The sequence below is a fragment of the Podarcis cretensis genome (assembly GCF_951804945.1).
Source record: "Podarcis cretensis genome assembly, chromosome: 1".
Lineage (NCBI taxonomy): Eukaryota > Metazoa > Chordata > Lepidosauria > Squamata > Lacertidae > Podarcis > Podarcis cretensis.
In genome coordinates, this window is record NC_137170.1 from 138,604,204 (window position 1) to 138,625,086 (window position 20,883).

The 20,883-nt window shown below is 41.4% G+C and overlaps 1 protein-coding gene across 2 annotated transcripts in view; it reads right to left on the bottom strand.

Moving 5' to 3' along the window:
• The window catches only part of SPAG16 (sperm associated antigen 16), a 437,472-nt gene that overhangs the window by 355,679 nt on the left and 60,910 nt on the right, over positions 1-20,883 (bottom strand). For both annotated transcript variants that reach the window (XM_079978996.1, XM_079978995.1), the window contains exon 10: positions 1,719-1,849. In XM_079978996.1, the coding sequence (XP_079835122.1) occupies positions 1,719-1,849 (131 nt within the window). The remainder of the gene's footprint in view (positions 1-1,718; positions 1,850-20,883) is intronic.

Genomic DNA, 20,883 nt, shown 5'->3' on the forward strand with positions numbered 1-20,883 from the left:
AGGTTAGATTACTGCAACATGCTATATGTAGGGCTGTAAGCACGGTTCGAGCATATTACACTGATCCTGGTCTGACTGCACTGAATGCCAATTAGTTTCTGATTAGTTTCAGCTGGCACCTTTATTATGCACCTTTAGGCACCAGGCAAAAACATTCCTTTTCAACCAGGTATCCTAAAGGTAAAGGTAAAGGTACCCCTGCCCATACGGGCCAGTCTTGACAGACTCTGGGGTTGTGCGCCCATCTCACTTAAGAGGCCAGGGGCCAGCGCTGTCCGGAGACACTTCCGGGTCACGTGGCCAGCGTGACATCGCTCCTCTGGCCAGAGCCAGAGCCGCACACGGAAACGCCGTTTACCTTCCCGCTGGTAAGCGGTCCCTATTTATCTACTTGCACCCGGAGGTGCTTTCGAACTGCTAGGTTGGCAGGCGCTGGGACCGAGCAGCGGGAGCGCACCCCGCCGCAGGGATTCGAACCGCCGACCTTTTGATCGGGAAGCCCTAGGCGCTGAGGCTTTAACCCACAGCGCCACCTGCGTCCTTTCAAATGTGTTTGTGGGAGGGAGGGAGGGAGGGAGGGAGGGAGGTGGAGGGGGCTATTGTTTTGTTTTGTATTATGTATTTTGTGTTTTTATCTTGTATTTTTATGCTGTAAACCACCTTGAGATCTAAGGATGAAAGACAAATTTGATAAATAATAATTATTATAGCTTTCTGTAGGGGTCCAGCATTGTGTTTTAACACACCTGGTGGAGGAGTTGCTTTGGATATGTAGTTTGCCATATTCAGCTTTTCCTGTTGTTCAGGTTGGAAAAGTACCGGTAGCTTCCTGAGTATTTTCAGTTGGGATGTTCTGGTGCCCTGCCCCTGTCTATTGCTGGATATTTTCTGCCTCTTTTAAAGCAGACACATTTGGTGCTACTTGCATGATTGCTGAAGAACTCATATCTTCACTATGTGTCTGGAGCTCGCTAGCTGTCTTCTGCTTTTTGAACTAGTTGCAGATATCCACAGCTAAAGAAACAAAAGCTCCTCTTCTTTGCTTTCTCACTAGCAACCTTATACAGAAAGCCCTTCTGCCTTTCAGCCTTCAAGCAATCAGAACAGTAGCACTAAGTCTCTGTTTCCAAATGAAATTATTTTTGCTACCCGTTTCCTGAGAACCACAGCTCCTTCGTTCATATTATATTTGCATTTCGGGGTTTCCAAATTTTTAGAATCAGAATCAGAATTTGATTTCAAATCTTGTAACATTTCCAGAAGCAGTTTTTGTCTGAGCTGCCTCCAGGCCCAGGAACTTTTTCCTCGAGAAAAGTGCAGAGAGTCAAAGTCTGGCAGCCATTCTCAATAGGACCAGTGTCAGAGATCACTCTAAATCTCTTGCTGACTAGCTGGCGTATGTGTGTGTGTCTGTGTATATCAAAAGAAATAAATGCATATAATATTTGGGAGTGGGGGTTATTTCAGATGCAAGGGGAAATACCTCTACACAAAAGGGCCTCAAAGAACCTACCTTCTCCATGGTCATTTTCACCTCCCGCTGTACCATTTATTCACGGGGTCCCTACCCATCCATTTCTTTTATTTCACTGCATATAGAAATGGTTGCATTGTTACGAGTAAGTATTTGGCAACTAGCCAAATTATTGTTAATTTTTCTCTATGTTAGTTTTAAAAATCAAATACATAAATAAGCAATTTTAGAAGGTAGTTCCTACCAGCTCACTGCCAGATCATGTACTTTCAAGGTGTTGCTCAACCTATATATTCCAGACTTTAGAGGGCGCAAACATTCTTTTGCACGAGCAAGGTAGGGATTCACTTGAATATCTTCAGGAAACTCTGAATCCTAGAACAAATACACAAATAAGCAAGCATATAAGTAACCCTCAGTGCTTATATAGGTTCTGAACAATACTTGTATTTACAATTTAACCAGAGATGGTAAACACAACAAGCTGGAACCAATGCTTTTTTTCTTACATAATGAGATTCACATAAGTAAGAAATACATGTGGAGTCAATTTCATTGAACAGTGTGGTCAAATATTTTCTAAAGATAAGTCAGCAGGCTAGAAAATTTACTATTAACTCTAATTAACCAGGCTAAATAGGCTTTATTAAAAACTGATTGTAATTTAACAATGTCAGGAGAGAATTTGACCTTATATAGTATACCTTAAGCAATAAAAAGAGAGGATTAGAGGGTTTCGAAACTCAATAATGTTTGCAAAATTATCACTCTACATTGTTAAATAGTGATATCATTTAAAAAAGATAACATACAAGTTCTTCTCAAACTACTATCACCCCTGGAGATTAAAAATACCAAAAAAAATTTTAAAAATCAGTATCTGAATCTCCATGCATAACAAAGATGCTCATTTGTAGCCATTTCATTCTGAAACCCTTCTGGTAGTTGTTCAATTTTATGATTAAACACAAGGAATACACCTAAAGCGATCACATTCTACAACTGCAAAATATGAGGAAGCTATAACTTAAACCCTCAATTCATATTCTACGTCTTCAAAGGATCAGAAAGCGCAAAATAAAATTTCACAAAACTGGGGGAAAATGAAAGAGGATTATAACATTCTTGTTCCATTTCCTCATTCTGTCCCTGCTTTTTCCTTATATAACAGAACTATTTGGACATACGGTACAATTTTTGAGGTGCATAACTATAATGGTTATTTCACAAGTTAGCTGTAGCTTTTAAAAAAATGGACCTTGGTTTGACCATGCATTTCTGTTGGAAGGATGGACTGCAGGACATTTACTCAATAGGATGACTTCTCCCACTGGACTGGATAGGCAGGGTCTTTCTTTTGCCTCCTCTTCCAGATTACCTAATCATGGGACCATGGCCAATCAGGGGGAAGCCAAGAGGGTGATTCAACCTGGGCCTCAAACTCAAAGGGGACCTCAACTTCAGACACTTGTTGATTTGGGGTATTTGATAAGGTCTGCAACTTGTGTGGTGTTGTGGTTAAGAGCGGTGGACTCGTAATCTGGGGAACTGGGTTTGCTTCCCCACTCCTCCACATGCAGCTGCTGGGTGACCTTGGGCCAGTCACACTTCTCTGAAGTCTCTCAGCCCCACTCACCTCACAGAGTGTTTGTTGTGGGGGAGGAAGGGAAAGGAGAATGTTAGCCGCTTTGAGACTCCTTAAAGGGAGTGAAAGGCGGGATATCAAATCCAAACTCCTCTTCTTCTTCTTGTGTTGGGAGGAAGGGAAAGGAGATTGTTAGCTGCTTTGAGACTCCTTAAGGGGAGTGAAAGGCGGGATATCAAGTCCAAACACTCTCTCTCTCTTTCTTTCTTTCTTTCTTTCTTTTTATGCACATTGGACAAAAATGTGACACACTCTCAGCTTTAAGCTTCAAATTTAAGAAAATAAGAAAAGTTATCTGGTAAAAGGCTTACTTTTTTGGTAACTGATATAGAGGTTATCATATTAAAGAGCATAAAATGTCAATAAATATTCATTAAAATATATTGGCTCTGATGGTACAAGATGAGATGGTGGATGTGTCTTCTCAGATCAGCTGATTATATTAACAAACCTCTCACATATGTGTGTGTGCATGCACCTTATTTTGTGTTCATGTATTGACATTTTTAAATATTTTTTATTATAGCTACGGTCCTCAAAAGATGGAAGTGGCCTAGGCCTCTCTGGACCTCATAAAGTGCACCTTCCCTTGTTTGTGGTTATTCTTGAATCACTGAAGTGGAAATTCACTTAGAGGACTTGGATAATTTTGCATCCCCAAGGAAAAAGATAAACATGTAATGCTAGCTTTCACTCTCTGCCTCTGGCCTTAGGGGTTCTTGAATATCAATAAAGTTCTCCTGTTACCATGACTGGACTCAAGTCTCCAGCTTTACAGTGTCTGCCCTTCCAATGTACGATATGTGAGAAAGCCACAGGATTTTCTGTTGCTCACTAAAAGATCTATATTACATCTACAATTACAGTGGTGCCCTGCAAGACAAATGCCTCGCAAGACGAAAAACCCATAGACGAAAGGGTTTTCCATTTTTCGAGGTGCTTCGCAAGACGAATTTCCCTATGGGCTTGCTTCGCAAGACGAAAACGTCTTGCGAGTCTTGCGATTTTTTTCGCTCCCCCCCCTTTTTCTAAGCCGCTAATAGCCGCTTAGCCGCTTTGCCGCTAATAGCCGCTTTGCCGCTAATAGTGCTAATCCGCTAAGCCGCTAATAGGGTTGCTTCGCAAGATGAAAAAACCGCAAGACGAAGAGACTCGCGGAACGGATTCTTTTCGTCTTGCGAGGCACCACTGTATATTATTGTCCAAGAAGGAGGGGAAGGGGAAGACAGGCTGAATTCAAAGTACTCATCAACAGAATGATTTGAAAACATTTGGGGACTGTACTAAACATTTACTAAACACTTTAGCACATCTAGGGGGTATATATAAAGGGCATCGTAACAAATAGTGTTGAATGTCCTCCACGTCTCCCGACTCACAGATACAGAGACTTTGGTACACAGGGGTGCTATTGAATCTTCCCATTAGATATGCGGAGGGCATACACTGAATAGGCAAAGCTGTAAATGCTTTTCTAAGTGGTACCAGTGTGAGATTAATAAAGTACTGCTCCAGCCCAAAAGATGTTTCATATATTGGATACCAGCATGAGTATGCCATCTGGGAAAGTGAATGAAGGTTCCTCCATTTAGAGTCCAAATAATTTTTTTCTTTGATGGGTTGTTTAACGCTATTAAAGGCTCCAAAATTAATTGATTCATTCAATGCCAGAATTTGATTCTTTCTTTCTCTTTCTTTCTTTCTTTCTTTCTTTCATATCACTTACAGTGGTAACTCGGGTTAAGAACTTAATTCGTTCTGGAGGTCTGTTCTTAACCTGAAACTGTTCTTAACCTGAAGCACCACTTTAACTAATGGGGCCTTCTGCTGCTGCCACACTGCCGCCATGCAATTTCTGAAGCAAGGTTCTTAACCCAAGGTAGTATTTCTGGGTTAGCGGAGTCTGTAACCTGAAGCATCTGTAACCCGAGGTACCACTGTATACTAAAATTATATTCTGCCTGTGTTAGCAGAGTCAATATATAATATGTCTTTAAAAATGAAAAGATAACAGTGGATTCATACCAATAGGCAAGAAAATGCACCTTTGAAAAATGCAAATGCTGATTTGGGATTGAAACCTTTCCCATTTAAGTTAAGGCCAATGATAAATTTACAGGTACCTCTTTCACATTGAAAGGTTAATGAATCATTAAATTATCAATCATGCTGTTATACCCAGCAGGCTGAGGTCCAGGTGAAGGCTCCGACCTTCTGAACAAGAAATGAGGTCTCCACTCTCACTTTTTATACTGCATCGTCCATGCTTGTGTAGAAAGAGAATATATGAAGTAATTTAAAATAATGTTCATTACCACTTGTGTGGTTTCAAGTGGCATGTTTCTTTCTCCGGGTAGTTTGTTTTTCTCTCTCTTTCTCTCTCTCACACACAGTATTTCAGCCATTTTTGTGAATGGGCCCCCCACCCTCCCCATGGCAGCCATTTTATGACAGCTTCCAAGGCACTCTCTCAAGATTCCAAATGTGCTCATTACCTAATCTTCCAGATTGGGACACTTAGTGTTCATCTCAATGCTAAATTCTCTCCCTTGGAAGGAGGAGAGAGAGAGAGAAAGTGGAAGGTTAGCCAGAGAACAGCTCTGACCCAATGAAAACCAGCTCTGCTCTCAAGTTTCTTCCCTTTCATTGAATCACAGAATTGAATAGAGTTGGAAGGAGCCCTTAGGGTAATCTAGTTCAATCCCTTGCAGTGCAGGAATCTCAACTAAAGCATACATTTAAATTCTTTTATAATACTGATGGTGATGATGATAATGTTACATTAGCTTCCTAATAAACCTCACGTGACGGGGTGAGCTCCTGTTGCTCGGTCCCAGCTCCTGCCAACCTAGCAGTTCGAAAGCGTGGCAAAAAAAAAGTGCAAGTAGATAAATAGGTACCGCTCCGGCGGGAAGGTAAACGGCGTTTCCATGCACTGCTCTGGTTTTGGTACTCTGTTGAGCCAGAAGTGGCTTAGTCATGCTGGCCACATGACCCGGAAAAACTGTCTATGGACAAACGCCGGCTCCCTCGGCCTGTAAAGCGAGATGAGCGCCACAAACCCAGAGTCATCCGGGACTGGACTTAACTGTCAGGGGTCCTTTACCTTTACCTTTTTAAACCTCACACACAAATGTGTGGTGATTTGTGGGTGTGCATTTTTCTGGTTGCGAATTTTTGTGCTCATCCAAAAGTATGAGCATAAGCCAAAATAGCTGAAGACCTCTGGTTTAGGATTTGAATGGCATGCTAAACAGTGGCTAATTTAAAATGGAAGTGGAAGATTCCAATCTCCTTGTGGCCACATCAGAGGAAGAATGGGAAGGGGATGAGCATACAAATCGGGGGGCTTACTGTGGTTCATGCTCAATATGAATGCAGCCATAGAGCTGAAAACATCTTCAACATGCAGAAAGTGTGTTTGATTGTTAGAAGTGCTATCCTCTAAGCCTTATTCTTCATTTTCAACTTGGGTCAATATAAAGCATGGATATGATACTTCAATATTATGTGTTGCCATTGTTAAAAAAAGGTAGCTGTGAAGGGAAGCCCCATAGAAATACTTTTGAATACAAAAAAAAAAAAAATCTCATTTAAAAGGTTCTACAATACTTCTTGCAGACACTTTGTAGTGCAATGTGATTTAACCATGAGTGCAATTATTTTATAAACATCTGAAATATCAGGGGAAAGTTGAAAATCACTGCAGAAAAAAGAGCACAGTAAAAACTTTATTATATACTACACCTTGCTTAGCTTGCTAATAAAACTCATAAAAATCATCCACAAAGGCTGTGGCTACATAAATCCACCTTATTCAACTTTATAACCCTGACAGCTTTTCTTTTCTTTCTTTTTTAATAAACATAAAGATAATATGCAGTAGATAGTAAAAGTTAGATTAATTAAAAAAGCCATTGTAAAACTGCAGTAACTTCATAGACAATGACAACTGTGCTCATCCAACTGTTCATACAAAGCTTGAGTAATAATGCCAACAGTAAAATGAAAACTGAAACTGCTCCTGACACAGTCCCTGTTTTAAAGGTCTGTTAAAGCAAGTGAAACTTTCTTCAGCTGCTGCTTATTCTGCAGAGATGAAATGAGAAGCAAAATGTGCTACAGCTACAGCTGTTTCTTTTCTGCTTGACATAATCTCCCAATCTGAAGCCACATGAACAATGCCAGGAAACATCTCACAAGACATCATACTCTAAAAAGTATGTCAAATAAATTCTGATGACCTTTCCAAATGGTAATTTTCTATTATTATAGCAGTTTGAATATTTTTTATGACACAACAGACACAGGAAATCGAGGAATAAGATCAGATGTGACAATGTTTTGTAAGAAATCTTATATGCATAAGGCTAATTTACAATACTCATTATTAGAATCATTATTGTTTATTGGTATGTCATTACATGCCATTACATTTGAATCAATGAGATTAGTCTTAAAGATGAAAGGATTGCACCCCCTTTCCTACGTCTGAAATAAGTAGGAGCCCCCTATGCACAGATGAAGCTTCAAAAAGTGCCTTCGTATTCACTATGGTGTCAAGAACACCATCGGTTGGGAAGCCCATTCCTGCAGAGTTCTGAATTAGTAGCTTAATACTAGGTTTCTCTTGGCTCAGTAAGTAAAAGTAAATGCCAAAGCAGCTGGCAATTTCTGTTGCCCATGTGCTGGTAACCTCCATTACTGCAATGTGCTCTATGTGAGGCTGCTCTTGAGCTTCACTTGGAAGCAGTGGCCGAGATTCTTGCTCCAGCACTGGGGGCAGAAAGCAGGCGGGAGCGTTGCTGGTGTGCATCCCGGGGGCGTGGCACACATCCCAGGGGTGTGGTGCGTGTCCCAGGGGCATGGCGAACGTCCTGGGGGCATAGTGCCCTGCCTGGAGCATGGTGTGCGTCCTGGAGGTGTGACACGCTGTCTGCGGGGGCATGGCGCCCAGTGGGGGGGGGCAGACGCAATGGCAGCCCACCGGGATCGTGGTGCCAGGGGTGATGTGCTCCCCCTGCCCCCCCTCTTTCTCTGCTTGGAAGCTGCAGCTACTGCGGAATGTAGGAGATGGACTGCTTGTTGGGACAGAACATCCCCATCACAGAATGTTGCTGTTGTAAGAATTGGACTGACTGCCAAGTAGCTAACAGGCTATGTTCAAGGAGATGGTACAGATGTCCAGAAGTCCTATGCAGCTTGGGACCAGAATACCTGAAAGATTGTTGCATCCCAATCAATCACTGCACTCTACCGGAGAGGACGTCCTGCAGATACTATCTTATCCGGAGAGCCATTCCACCTGTTGTAACAATCAGGACCTTACCCCTTTGAGCTCAATTTCATTGCATTTCAGGCCCTTTTACTGTCTTTTTGACACTTGTTGAACACTTTCTTATTTCAGCAAAACTTCTAAGTGGACATTTATTTACCCCAGTTGCTATCAGTAGTAGATTTGAAATTATTTTTATATATGTAATTGTTTTATGTAGGTGATATTCAACTATATTTTACTCCTAATAGACCCAAAAGACCTTACTTCATCGTGTTTATTAATTTCAGTGGGTCTGCTCTGAATAAAACGAAGTTGAAAACTACCAGTGTGTTTTCTTGTATTGTGAAATTGCTTTCAGGTGCCTCATTATTATGTAGATATATAATAATTATCTAGAATTGTAGGCCTGCTACATGTTGAACGCTTGAAGTGGTAGTGGAGTAGATTTTTTACAATGCCAGATTTTATTATGACTGATATGGTTCCATCTATATGAAGGTACTACACTTTAATAGACCTATTGGCACCCACTGTTTTCCTATCAATCCATACAAATGCCATATGCTGCATTTGGTGGAGTCTTAAGGTCAGATCCAACAAAGATGCTGTGCTAGTGGAAACCAGTGAAATGAGTCCCATTAGCTCAACAGGATTCCCCACCCCACCCCTTTGCCTGTGTGTTCCTACTCCCTCACCTCCAGAACAGCACACAGGGGGAGAAAAGGAGATAGGTGACAGAATATCACTACTTTGAATTCCACCCTTGATTGTCTTTAAATCTTTTCCTCCTCCTACTCAAATTGGGAGGAACATTTTTTTAAGAAAGAAAAAACAGTCAAAGCCTTCCATGCAACTATAGAAGGCTTCCAAAGGATTGAGAGGTTTGGGTTTTCTTTTACATAAAGTTGTCCAGAAGGGGAAGAATATTTTCCCCTCAACTATATTTCATAGGTGAGACTATTTATAAAAGGGCAGTCAAAAAAATCAATCTGTAGCAGCTAACATTTTTTCCTATATTAGTACAGCCAGTATGCTTTGGGTGCAGACTGCATGAAAACAAGCAGAGGGACAGAACAGCAGTCATCCCTTGATCAGTCCCCCACACAGCATCCTGATCACATCCCTGAGGAAGAAGAGAAAGCCTCTTAAGAGAGCAAGCAATCTGGGTGTGCACTCTGGGCCATGCAGCACTGATGTCTGATTCTCGCAGCAGAAAACAGCATGCGTAATTGGCCAACTGTAAAGGTTTAGTGAACCAAGGTTGACGAGTCCACAAATGAGTGACAAGTATTCTGCTGGAAATCTTGTGTGACATACCTGGACTGACTGAATATACGGGGTATCATCAGCTGAAGCAGATGTATCCAGAACAGTGTCTGGCAGATAACAAAGGCTGGCATGCAGTCAAGTAAATGCCGTTCTGCCCAAATGGCAAGGTAAGAGGAACAATGGCATCTACACAATTGCAGGAAAGGCATACATGGCAAGGAAAAAAAGGCCAAGATTGTTCCAATGAATTGATGTTACTGAATGGAAACGCAACATAATTTCTCGACATTAATAAACAGCTGAAGTGAGCACAGTTAAGGTGACATATGAAACCCTTCAGGGGGGCTTGTTTGGTACTGTGTGCAAAGAGGCAGTCAGATATAAATGAAAAGGCAAAAATGCCTAGTTATGGCCATTACATGGCCACCACTGGCATACATCTGGTAAATATGTGAGGTGCTGGGGTGAATCTAAATCACAGTATCCAGTATCAGAAGCAGGCAGCACCAGCTGCAAAGCTCAGAAACATTCTGTACTGAGGCTGAACAGAAACATGGGAATAAGCATCATTTAGCTTCACAAACATACGAAGAGGAGGATGTTGGTCAAATAAATTATCCTGAACACTTTGGTTGTTAGATAGTAATTGCCACCTCCAAGGTGTAAAATTGAGCAGATGTTGCCATCCTTCTTCAGCATTACGGACAGAAGTACTAGGTGAAATGCCATTAGGAGGCAAGGCTAAAATTTCAGTAAGGCGGCAGCAGTGATGGCTCCTGGAACCTAGACCTGGTTAGGTGCCTAGGAGGTCACGCAGGTGGCACATAAGTCCCTATCCTCCTCCTTTGTCAGTAATTTTGTTGTAATGCAAATTCAATCACTCCGTGACTTGTTTCCCTGTCAATATTAGGCAGGCACCTTTGCTGTATTACTTAGACTGCCTAAACACGTTCTATTTGACCAATCTTACTCAGACATGTAATTCTGGCATGTACTTTAACGTGTGTGTGTGTGTGTGTGTGTGTGTGTGTGTGTGTGTACACCCACCCACCCACCCACCCACCATGGATTTTACTTATATTTTATAGCCCACTTGTTTTTAACATCTGACTTTATCAGTATTTTTAATGTTTATTTTACACTGTGATTAAGCAGTATGTAACTTACAAAGCAATGACAAACCTAGACAGCATCTTAAAAAGCAGAGACATCACCTTGCCAACAAAGGCCTGTATAGTCAAAGCTATGGTTTTCCCAGTAGTGATGTATGGAAGTGAGAGCTGGACCATCAAGAAGGCTGATCGCTGAAGAATTGATGCTTTTGAATTCTGGTGCTGGAGGAGACTCTTGAGAATCCCATGGACTGCAAGAAGATCAAACCTATCAATTCTGAAGGAAATCAGCCCTGAGTGCTCACTGGAAGGACAGATCCTGAAGCCGAGGCGCCAATACTTTGGCCACCTCATGAGAAGAAAAGACCCTGATGCTGGGAAAGATGGAGAGCACAAGGAGAAGGGGACGACAGAGGACAAGATGGTTGGACAGTGTTCTCAAAGCTACCAGCATGAGTTAGACCAAACTGTGGGGGGCAGTGGAAGACAGGAGTGCCTGGTGTGCTCTGGTCCAGGGGGTCACAAAGAGTCGGACATGACTAAACGACTAAACAACAACAAACTTATGTTAAATAAATGAAATACTATTCTGAGACTGTAGTTCCTCATGCCACATCATACACCACTTGAGAGTACCTTAACTCTCCCAAGAGACTTTTTGGAGTATATGAGGAACTATACTGAGTGTATGTGTAAAGAATTGGTAGCATTCCTTATGCATGACTAGAGATGCTCCTGTTGACATCGGTGGGGTTTAGCTTCCAACTTATATTTATTTAAAAAACTAAATATATTTCATAAGAAAATGTAAGCAAGCACTAGATTGTTTAGTGTGTGTTCATCACGCACACACAGTTATTTTACCAGTGGGCTCACACACTATGTACTAAAATGAAATTTTAACTGCACCACTTCTTAAAGTCTTTTCAAAACCTTCCTATATATTCTTGCAACAGAAATATTAATGAGTCTATAAAAGGGTTCTTGAGACAGATGAAACTTAATAACACTAAGTGTGAGTTTCTATGTTCACCCTAATGATCTCAATAAAATTACAGTGGTACCTCAGCTTAAATACTTAATTCTTTCCGGAGGTCTGTTCTTAACCTGAATCTGTTCTTAACCTGAAGCACCACTTTAGCTAACGGGGCCTCCAGTTGCCGCTGCGCCGCCGGAGCCCGATTTCTGTTCTCATCCTGAAGCAAAGTTTTTAACCCGAGGTACTATTTCTGGATTAGCGGAGTCTGTAACCTGAAGAGTCTGTAACCTGAAGTGTGTGTAACCCGAGGTACCACTGTATAAGAAGTGTTTGTTTATTAGTACCAAAATAAACTGGTAAACACATTTATAAACAATTAATGATTTGCTGGCAGTTGTATCAGAGATATCTCCCAGGCTACTAGTTTTTGTATAAGAGTGGCCTGATCAAGACACAAATATCAAAAAAATACAGCTAATATAGAAGAATGTGGACCTGCCATTTCTCATAAAGCTGTTCAGAAGTAGGAACAGACAAGCAATAATGTCCTCACATAGCCAGCAGTCTGAATCCCAACCAGTATTGGAGGTAGGTGAAGGAATTACCCTAGTAACAATTCAGTGAGGCAATTAACAGCAGTTGGTTTGGAAAATGCAATTGGCTATTGCAGGATTGAGAGCTGAGGCTGATTGGCTCCCAGAAATATTTTTAGAAAGAAAGGAAACCACACTCCATGGGACCCTGCGTCAATAATGATCCCCATCCTGTTTGTCATTCTGAGTTCTTGTTTATATCCAAACACATCTGCAGTAATGACTGATTTCATTTTAAACTTTCTTCCCAGTTGAAGACTGAGCTGCATGCCTGGCCCCATACCAGAGTCTCAAAGGTATTCTTGGGACAACTACATTTCAATATCCTTCAAAAACCTGCAAAGCCGCTAGTTGAGGTGTGCCACTAGAGGTATAAGGACACTATTTCCTTGAGCCTCTGTCTGGGGTGCCAAACAAAAAATGCTGGGCAATTCTAAAACCCATTTCTTGCAGAAATACAAGGATCCTGTAAGGGGTGAACATGAGCTGAGTGGGGAGGGTGCTGGAAAACTCCTGTAGGAAAATCAGATTTTAAAAAACAGCTGCTGTAGCTAAGTTTATTTCATAAATAAGGGTGAGAGATGCTGCCCATTTTCTAGGATCCAGTAATCAATTTGCTTGCTGTAGCAGAGATTTGCTGCAGTGGGAAGGGACCAAAGCTGAATGGAGCCAAGAGCTAATTTAAGTGGAGAGATAATATCCACACCATACATTTAAGCTCATGGCTTAAGCTCAAGCTACATAACCCTGTGAATTGTAGTTTACCCTCATAGAGCTACAGTTCCCAGTACCTCTAACAAACTTCAGTTCCCAGGATTCTTTCAGAGACATTATGTGCTTTAAATGTATGGTGCAGATGTGACTAGGGCCGGGGGAAGATGGATGGATGAATTTGGGAGTGAACAGGCTAAGCCCAGAACATTGTTTCTAATTTTCCAATAATTCTACAGTATTCATGAATTGTTTCTTTTCAGGTGAGATCCTTTTGAATTTAAATTTCAGTTTAATACTGAACTACCTTGACCTCCAACCATCACACATACACATACACAAATAAACAAGCAAACAAACGCAAACACACCCAAGACAAATCCAGAAACCCTGTTGAAATGTGCCTGCACTTGCACTTCTTTCAGAGTTTTTTAATACCTTCCCAAAAAGTTTTCAACTATAATCTCACAAAGAGTTGGTATACTCATTTTGTTTTACTGTGGATCCATTTCCTGGTGCAGAAAAAGCTGAAGAAGAATAAAATCAGTTTATTACCACCTGGCCTCTATACAACAAAATGTAATACCATATGCTTTTGTGGCTATCCTAAGTGCAAATTGTTATTCAAGAGCTGTAACTCACTCTAAAATCTCTAGACAGGGGGATAAATTATTTATGGGGGCTACAGCAGATGGCATGGTGAGTTAAAAATGAATTGTACTCTAAAAAGTGCCACAAACTTACACAAAAGATTTGTTATTCTGGTGCACTCACAATAATCTCTTCTAAACTTGCAGTCTTGACAGAATAGAGGTTCTTTCTGATACCTGAAAGAAGTGTCTGAAAGATACCCTATTTTTCCTTGATTAGCTCTCAGTTAAGATTCAGAGTGTGTGCAGTGGGGCGGGGGAAAAGGAAGAGAGGGGATAACGACATGGAAAGAAAGTTGTTTCCAATTCCCCTAAAGGAATCTGCTGGAAATAACATTTTCTCTGAGGGCTCGTCCACATGTACCTTTTGCCCCATGCTTTCTAGGCATAGGCCCATGTTCTAAAGCTCCATTTCTGACTGCTTTCCCCCCTTTTTTTGCTCCGCAACTTTCCACAGGAAAAGCCGTTCTTTAAAGCTAAATCAGAATAAACAACAATTTGGGTTTTTCGCAGATTGCTGTTTGCGCTAATTCAGCAGTAAAGAGCAGGTTTTTGCAGGGAAAGCTCTGGGGCAAAAGAATAAGTGCTTGGATATAGAGCTTTAAAGTGCAGGCCTGAGCCTAGAAACACGGCACATAAGGAAGCATGGATAAGCTCTCACTAAACCAACAGCTGGAAGCGAAAGGAAAGTCCAATGCTGTAAAGAAAAATATTGCATAGGAACCTGGAATGTAAGAACCATGAACATGGGTAAGTTGGAGGTGGTCAAAAATGAGATGGCAAGAATAAATATTGACATCCTGGGCATCAGTGAACTAAAATGGACGGGAATGGGTGAATTCAGTTCGGATGACCATCATATCTACTACTGGGGGCAAGAAACCCGTAAAAGAAATGGAGTGGCCCTCATAGTCAACAAAAGAGTGGCAAAAGCTGTACTGGGATGCAATCTCAAAAATGATAGAATGATCTCGATACGAATCCAAGGCAGACCTTTTAACATCACAGTAATCCAAGTTTATGCACTAACTACTGGTGCTGAAGAAACTGAAATTGACCAATTCTATGAAGGCTTACAACACCTTATAGAAGTGACACCAAAGAAGGATGTTCTTCTCATTATAGGGGATTGGAATGCTAAAGTAGGGAGTCAAGAGATAAAAGGAACAACTGGCAAGTTTGGCCTTGGAGATCAAAACGAAGCAGGGCAAAGGCTAATAGAGTTCTGTCAAGAGAACAAGCTGGTCATCACAAACACGCTTTTCCAACAACACAAGAGACGACTCTACACATGGACATCACCAGATGGGCAGCATCGAAATCAGATTGATTATATTCTCTGCAGCCAAAGATGGAGAAGCTCTATACAGTCAGCAAAAACAAGACCTGGAGCTGACTGTGGCTCAGATTATCAGCTTCTTATAGCAAAATTCAAGCTTAAACTGAAGAAAGTAGGAAAAACCACTGGGCCGGTAAGATACAATCTAAGTCAAATCCCTTATAAATACACAGTGGAAGTGAGGAACAGGTTTAAGGATTTAGATTTGGTGGACAGAGTGCCTGAAGAACTATGGATGGAGGCTCGTAACATTATACAGGAGGCAGCAACGAAAACCATCCCAATGAAAAGGAAATGCAAGAAAGCAAAGTGGCTGTCTAATGAGGCCTTACAAATAGCGGGGGAGAGAAGGCAAGCAAAATGCAAGGGAGATCGTGAAACATACAGGAAATTGAATGCAGATTTCCAAAGAATAGCAAGGAGAGACAAGAAGACCTTCTTAAACAAGCAATGCAAAGAAATAGAGGAAAGCAATAGAATGGGAAGAACCAGAGATCTGTTCAATAAAATTGGAGATATGAAAGGAACATTTCGTACAAAGATTTCCATAATAAAGGACAAAAGTGGAAAGGACCTAACAGAAGCAGAAGACATCAAGAAGAGGTGGCAAGAATACACAGAGGAATTATACCAGAAAGAAACGGATGTCTCATATACCCCAGGTAGTGTGGTTGCTGACCTTGAGCCAGACATCCTGGAGAGTGAAGTCAAATGGGCCTTAGAAAGCACTGCAAATAACAAGGCCAGTGGAAGTGATGGTATTCCAGCTGAACTATTTAAAATTTTAAAAGATGATGCTGTTAAGGTGCTACACTCAATATGCCAGCAAGTTTGGAAAACTCAGCAGTGGCCAGAAGATTGGAGAAGATCAGTCTACATCCCAATCCCAAAGAAGGGCAGTGCCAAAGAATGCTCCAACTATCGCACAATTGCACTAATTTCTCACGCTAGCAAGGTTATGCTTAAAATTCTACAAGGAAGGCTCAAGCAGTATGTGGACCGAGAACTCCCAGAAGTGCAAGCTGGATTTAGAAGAGGCAGAGGAACCAGAGACCAAATTGCAAACATGCGCTGGATTATGGAGAAAGCTAGAGAGTTCCAGGAAGACATTTACTTCTGCTTCATTGACTATGCAAAAGCCTTTGACTGTGTCGACCATGGCAAACTATGGCAAGTTCTTAAAGAAATGGGAGTGCCTGGTCACCTCATCTGTCTCCTGAGAAATCTCTATGTGGGACAAGAAGCTACAGTTAGAACTGGATATGGAACAACTGACTGGTTCAAAATTGGGAAAGGAGTACGACAAGGCTGCATTTTGTCTCCCTGCTTATTTAACTTATATGCAGAATTCATCATGCGAAAGGCTGGGCTGGATGAATCCCTAGCCGGAATTAAGATTGCCGGAAGAAATATCAACAACCTCAGATATGCAGATGACACAACCTTGATGGCAGAAAGTGAGGAGGAATTAAAGAACCTTTTATTGAGGGTGAAAGAGGAGAGTGCAAAATATGGTCTGAAGCTCAACATCAAAAAAACGAAGATCATGGCTACTGGTCCCATCACCTCCTGGCAAATAGAAGGGGAAGAAATGGAGGCAGTGAGAGATTTTACTTTCTTGGGCTCCATGATCACTGCAGATGGTGACAGCAGCCACGAAATTAAAAGACGCCTGCTTCTTGGGAGAAGGGCAATGACAGGCCTAGACAGCATCTTGAGAAGTAGAGACATCACCTTGCCAACAAAGGTCCGTATAGTTAAAGCTATGGTTTTCCCAGTAGTGATGTATGGAAGTGAGAGCTGGACCATAAAGAAGGCTGATCGCCGAAGAATTGATGCTTTTGAATTATGGTGCTGGAGGAGACTCTTGAGAGTCCCATGGACTGCAAGAAGATCAAACCTCTCCATTCTGAAGGAAATCAGCCCTGAGTGCTCACTGGAAGGACAGATCCTGAAGCTGAGGCTCCAGTACTTTGGCCACCTCATGAGAAGAGAAGACTCCCTGGAGAAGACCCTGATGTTGGGAAAGATGGAGGGCACAAGGAGAAGGGGGCGACAGAGGACGAGATGGTTGGATAGTGTTTTCGAGGTTACCAGCATGAGTCTGACCAAGCTGCGGGGGGCAGTGGAGGACAGGAGTGCCTGGCGTTCTCTGGTCCATGGGGTCACGAAGAGTTGGACACGACTAAACGACTAAACAACAACAACAACAAACCAACAGCTGAAATTTGGTGCTGAGAATCTTCAGACTTCTTGTACTGCAAGACTTCAGCATTCTCTGGAGAATTACAGATTCTATGGTTCCAAATTTGTCTAGTTGGGGCACCTGCCCACTGATGTCAAGAGCTGCTCAGTCAATGGCATAGCTGAAAACTGACCATGGCCATTGACTCAGTAGCTCCTAAATGTCCTGCACAAAATAATGCAGCTATTCTCAGCATGAATGTGGAAGGAAAGGCTTCAATTCAAATAAAGAGCCATTAATATGTGGGGAAATGCAACAAAGTGATTACTGGTAGTATTGAAATAGCCATGGCAGTTGAACCCCATGCAATGACATGGGGAAGACAATATTAATACATTCTCAGTTTCACTTAAGAGGTCTAAATTTAATCAGGGTAAGTTTCTAAAATAATTCACACATTGAAGTGAGCACCAGGAGTGCCAACTTGAATAAAATATTTGGGGGCCCAGGTAAGCCCTCCTCCACATAATGGATCACATGATGCAACACACACACACACACACACACACACACACACACACACACACATTTGAATGATGATGCTGATCAGCTGGGGGGGGGCAACCCCCTCAAATCTTTTATTGGGAGGGGTTGAAGGGACCTCGGCCCCAAAGAGTTGGCATTTATGGGGAGCCCAAAGAAGATAACCAACAAATCAAAACACAGGTGCATAGTACATAGTGAAGTGGGCTGCAGCCCACAAAAATTCATACCAAAACAAATCTCTTAGTTTTTAATGTACCACAAAACTCTTCATTGCTTTTATATTTATTAATATTTTATAAAATATTTTATAAAATAAAATATTTTATATTTATTAATATTTTATATTTATTAATTGCCTCATGTGATTAGTCACTTGGGTATGTACAATACAGTAGAAAACACACAGCAGACTAAGAGATATACTCCCTCCTCTCTGAATTTGCCACAATAGATTCTGGGCTTTATTCAGCTTTTGGTGGTGCGGGGTAAGGAATTTCTCTATATTTATGAAAGAATGATTAAAAGCTATGTGGACAAGGGAGACTAAATAGAATTCTGTGTCTTCCACTTTTTCATAGACCACTCTCAATATGAAGTTTCACTGTAAAAGTACTTTGGAGTACTTTCTAATAATTCTCAACATGGAGATAGTTTTCAAAAAATTGAGGGACCTCTTTTTTGCTGTTTCCAAAGACCTCAGCACTGTACCACATGGAAATCCTTTTCAAAATGTGAGATGATAAAGCTTGGAAATTTTGTTGCTGTTTAAAAGCATCCTATTACTGATTCTGCTAGTGAGTGAACAACAAAAGACAAGCTGAGCCATCCCCTTGGGCTAAATGCATGCAAGGAGACACCTTTAAGTACCAGAAGCATCCAGATCTGCTGCTGCTGTTTGTGTAATTGCTAAACTGATAAAAAAATAAATGAATTCATTCAATGTTAAGAACTGAAGACCTCTATAGAGAAAGTGTGGAGGTTTAGTCCTGTTTGAAGGATGACAGGTATGCATAAAAAATTCTTATGCAAACAAGTAAGCACTCATACTACGTGATTGTTTTTAAAAGTATCAGAATATGGGGATTTCCCCCCACTATTTGTTTATTGTTCTCTTTACTTGTTAACCTAGGGAAACCTGGGGAAATTGCTTGCAACTGATTCAAATCACAGGAGACAGTCTCAATTTGTCCTCTATTACTTCATGGCTACAATTTGTTTACAGGTGCTGCAGAAATGCTTTATGGGTCTACAAAGATGTTTTCTTTTGCAGACTTTGAGGGGGAAAGCATACTAACAAAAGCTGAAGCTTTCATCCACAAGAAATAATACATGTGACAGGATGGTCTTCTTACAAAGTGCTGGTGTGACCAATTGTGGCTCATGTTCAAGACAATGCCTTAAAATAGAATTTAGAAAGGAAGAAACCGTCAGCATGTGAATGTGCTAAGAGACTTGCTGTTTTAAAGCATTACAAACATGGAAAGCCTATAATCAGAGACACCCGTGGGATGAGTGTACATGCTGGAGTCAATAATGCCTCTACAATGTCATTTTCAAACCTGAAGAGAAAAGGGAGATACAAAAATGTGATAGAATCATAGAACTGTAGAGCTGGAAGGGACCAAATGGATCATCTATTCCAGGGGTCTGCAACCTTTAAGACAAAAAGAGCCACTTGGACCCGTTTCCGAAGGGGGGGGGGAACTGGGAGCCGCAAAACTCGTCATTATAAAAATAACTTTTTTGTCACTTTTTTATTATTTCTTTGTTTGACCCCTCAGAATTACTCCTCCTGATAGAAATAAACGTTAAATTAACAAGTTACCTTTTTGTGTGTGTGTGTTCTTCACTCCCCTTCAAAACAGTGACCAGCGTACATGCCCCCTTTCAATGCAGTGACCAGCGTACATGCCCCTTACAATGTGGCGGGCGGGCGGGAAGGTGACGTCGGGACGGTGCGCGACTAACGCACGCACCGCCCCCATGCGACGTCACAGCCAGTACAGCGCCCGCCACAGTGGGGAGTGTCGGGGCGCACAATGCGCCTCCTCCCCTCGCTAGTATCCGCCCCGGAGCCGCAGCAAAGGTGTAAAAGAGCCACATGCGGCTCCGGAGCCGTGGGTTGCAGACCCCTGATCTATTCTAACCCCCTCCAAATGCAGAAATCTTTCGTGGGGCCTGAACTCACAAACTGAGATTAAGAGTCTCATGCTCTATCAACTGAACCATCCCTCATCATGTAATGTCCAACGCAGAAGGGGAAAGAATAGCAAATCTGCAACACGGAACACACTGCCTGTTCAGCCTCAAGCTGACTAAAAAAGAAATCAACAGGATATATTCATACTTCTGCTTGTCCCATGACTAGAAATCATGGGTCTGAGAGGTTTTTCATTTGACCTGCTGTTTTTAGGCATGGGTCCCCCTTGCCCCATTCCTTTCCCAGGGAAAACTCATTCTACAATGCTAAATCAGAGCAAACATCAATCCAGAGAAAATCAGAATTGCCGTTTGCTCCATTTCATTTCTTTTAATTTGTATACCGCCTTTCTATATTACTATACACAAGGTGGTTTACAAGCTGAAGAAACAACTACATAGAGAGCAAAGATCAGACACTTAATAACAATCTTATCCAATACAAAAAGTCACTACAAGAAAAAAGATTCCACCTAAACATTAGGAAGAACTTCCTGACAGTAAGAGCTGTTCGACAGTGGAATTTGCTGCCAAGGAGTGTGGTGGAGTCTCCTTCTTTGGAGGTCTTTAAGCAGAGGCTTGACAACCATATGTCAGGAGTGCTCTGATGGTGTTTCCTGCTTGGCAGGGGGTTGGACTCGATGGCCCTTGTGGTCTCTCTTCCAACTCTATGATTCTATGATTCTATGATTCTATGATAATAAAAACATAACTTTGAAATAAATAATTTATATCAAATAAAACAATATTCAATAAATAATAGTAGTAGTAGTAGTAGTAAACAGTAACATTAAATATCAGCAAATAATAATTAAACAGTTTACACTTAACAATGACAATACAGAATTACTGAACTATAATCAATAAAAGTAACGGCAAGTCAGTCCATAAAATACCACAAAA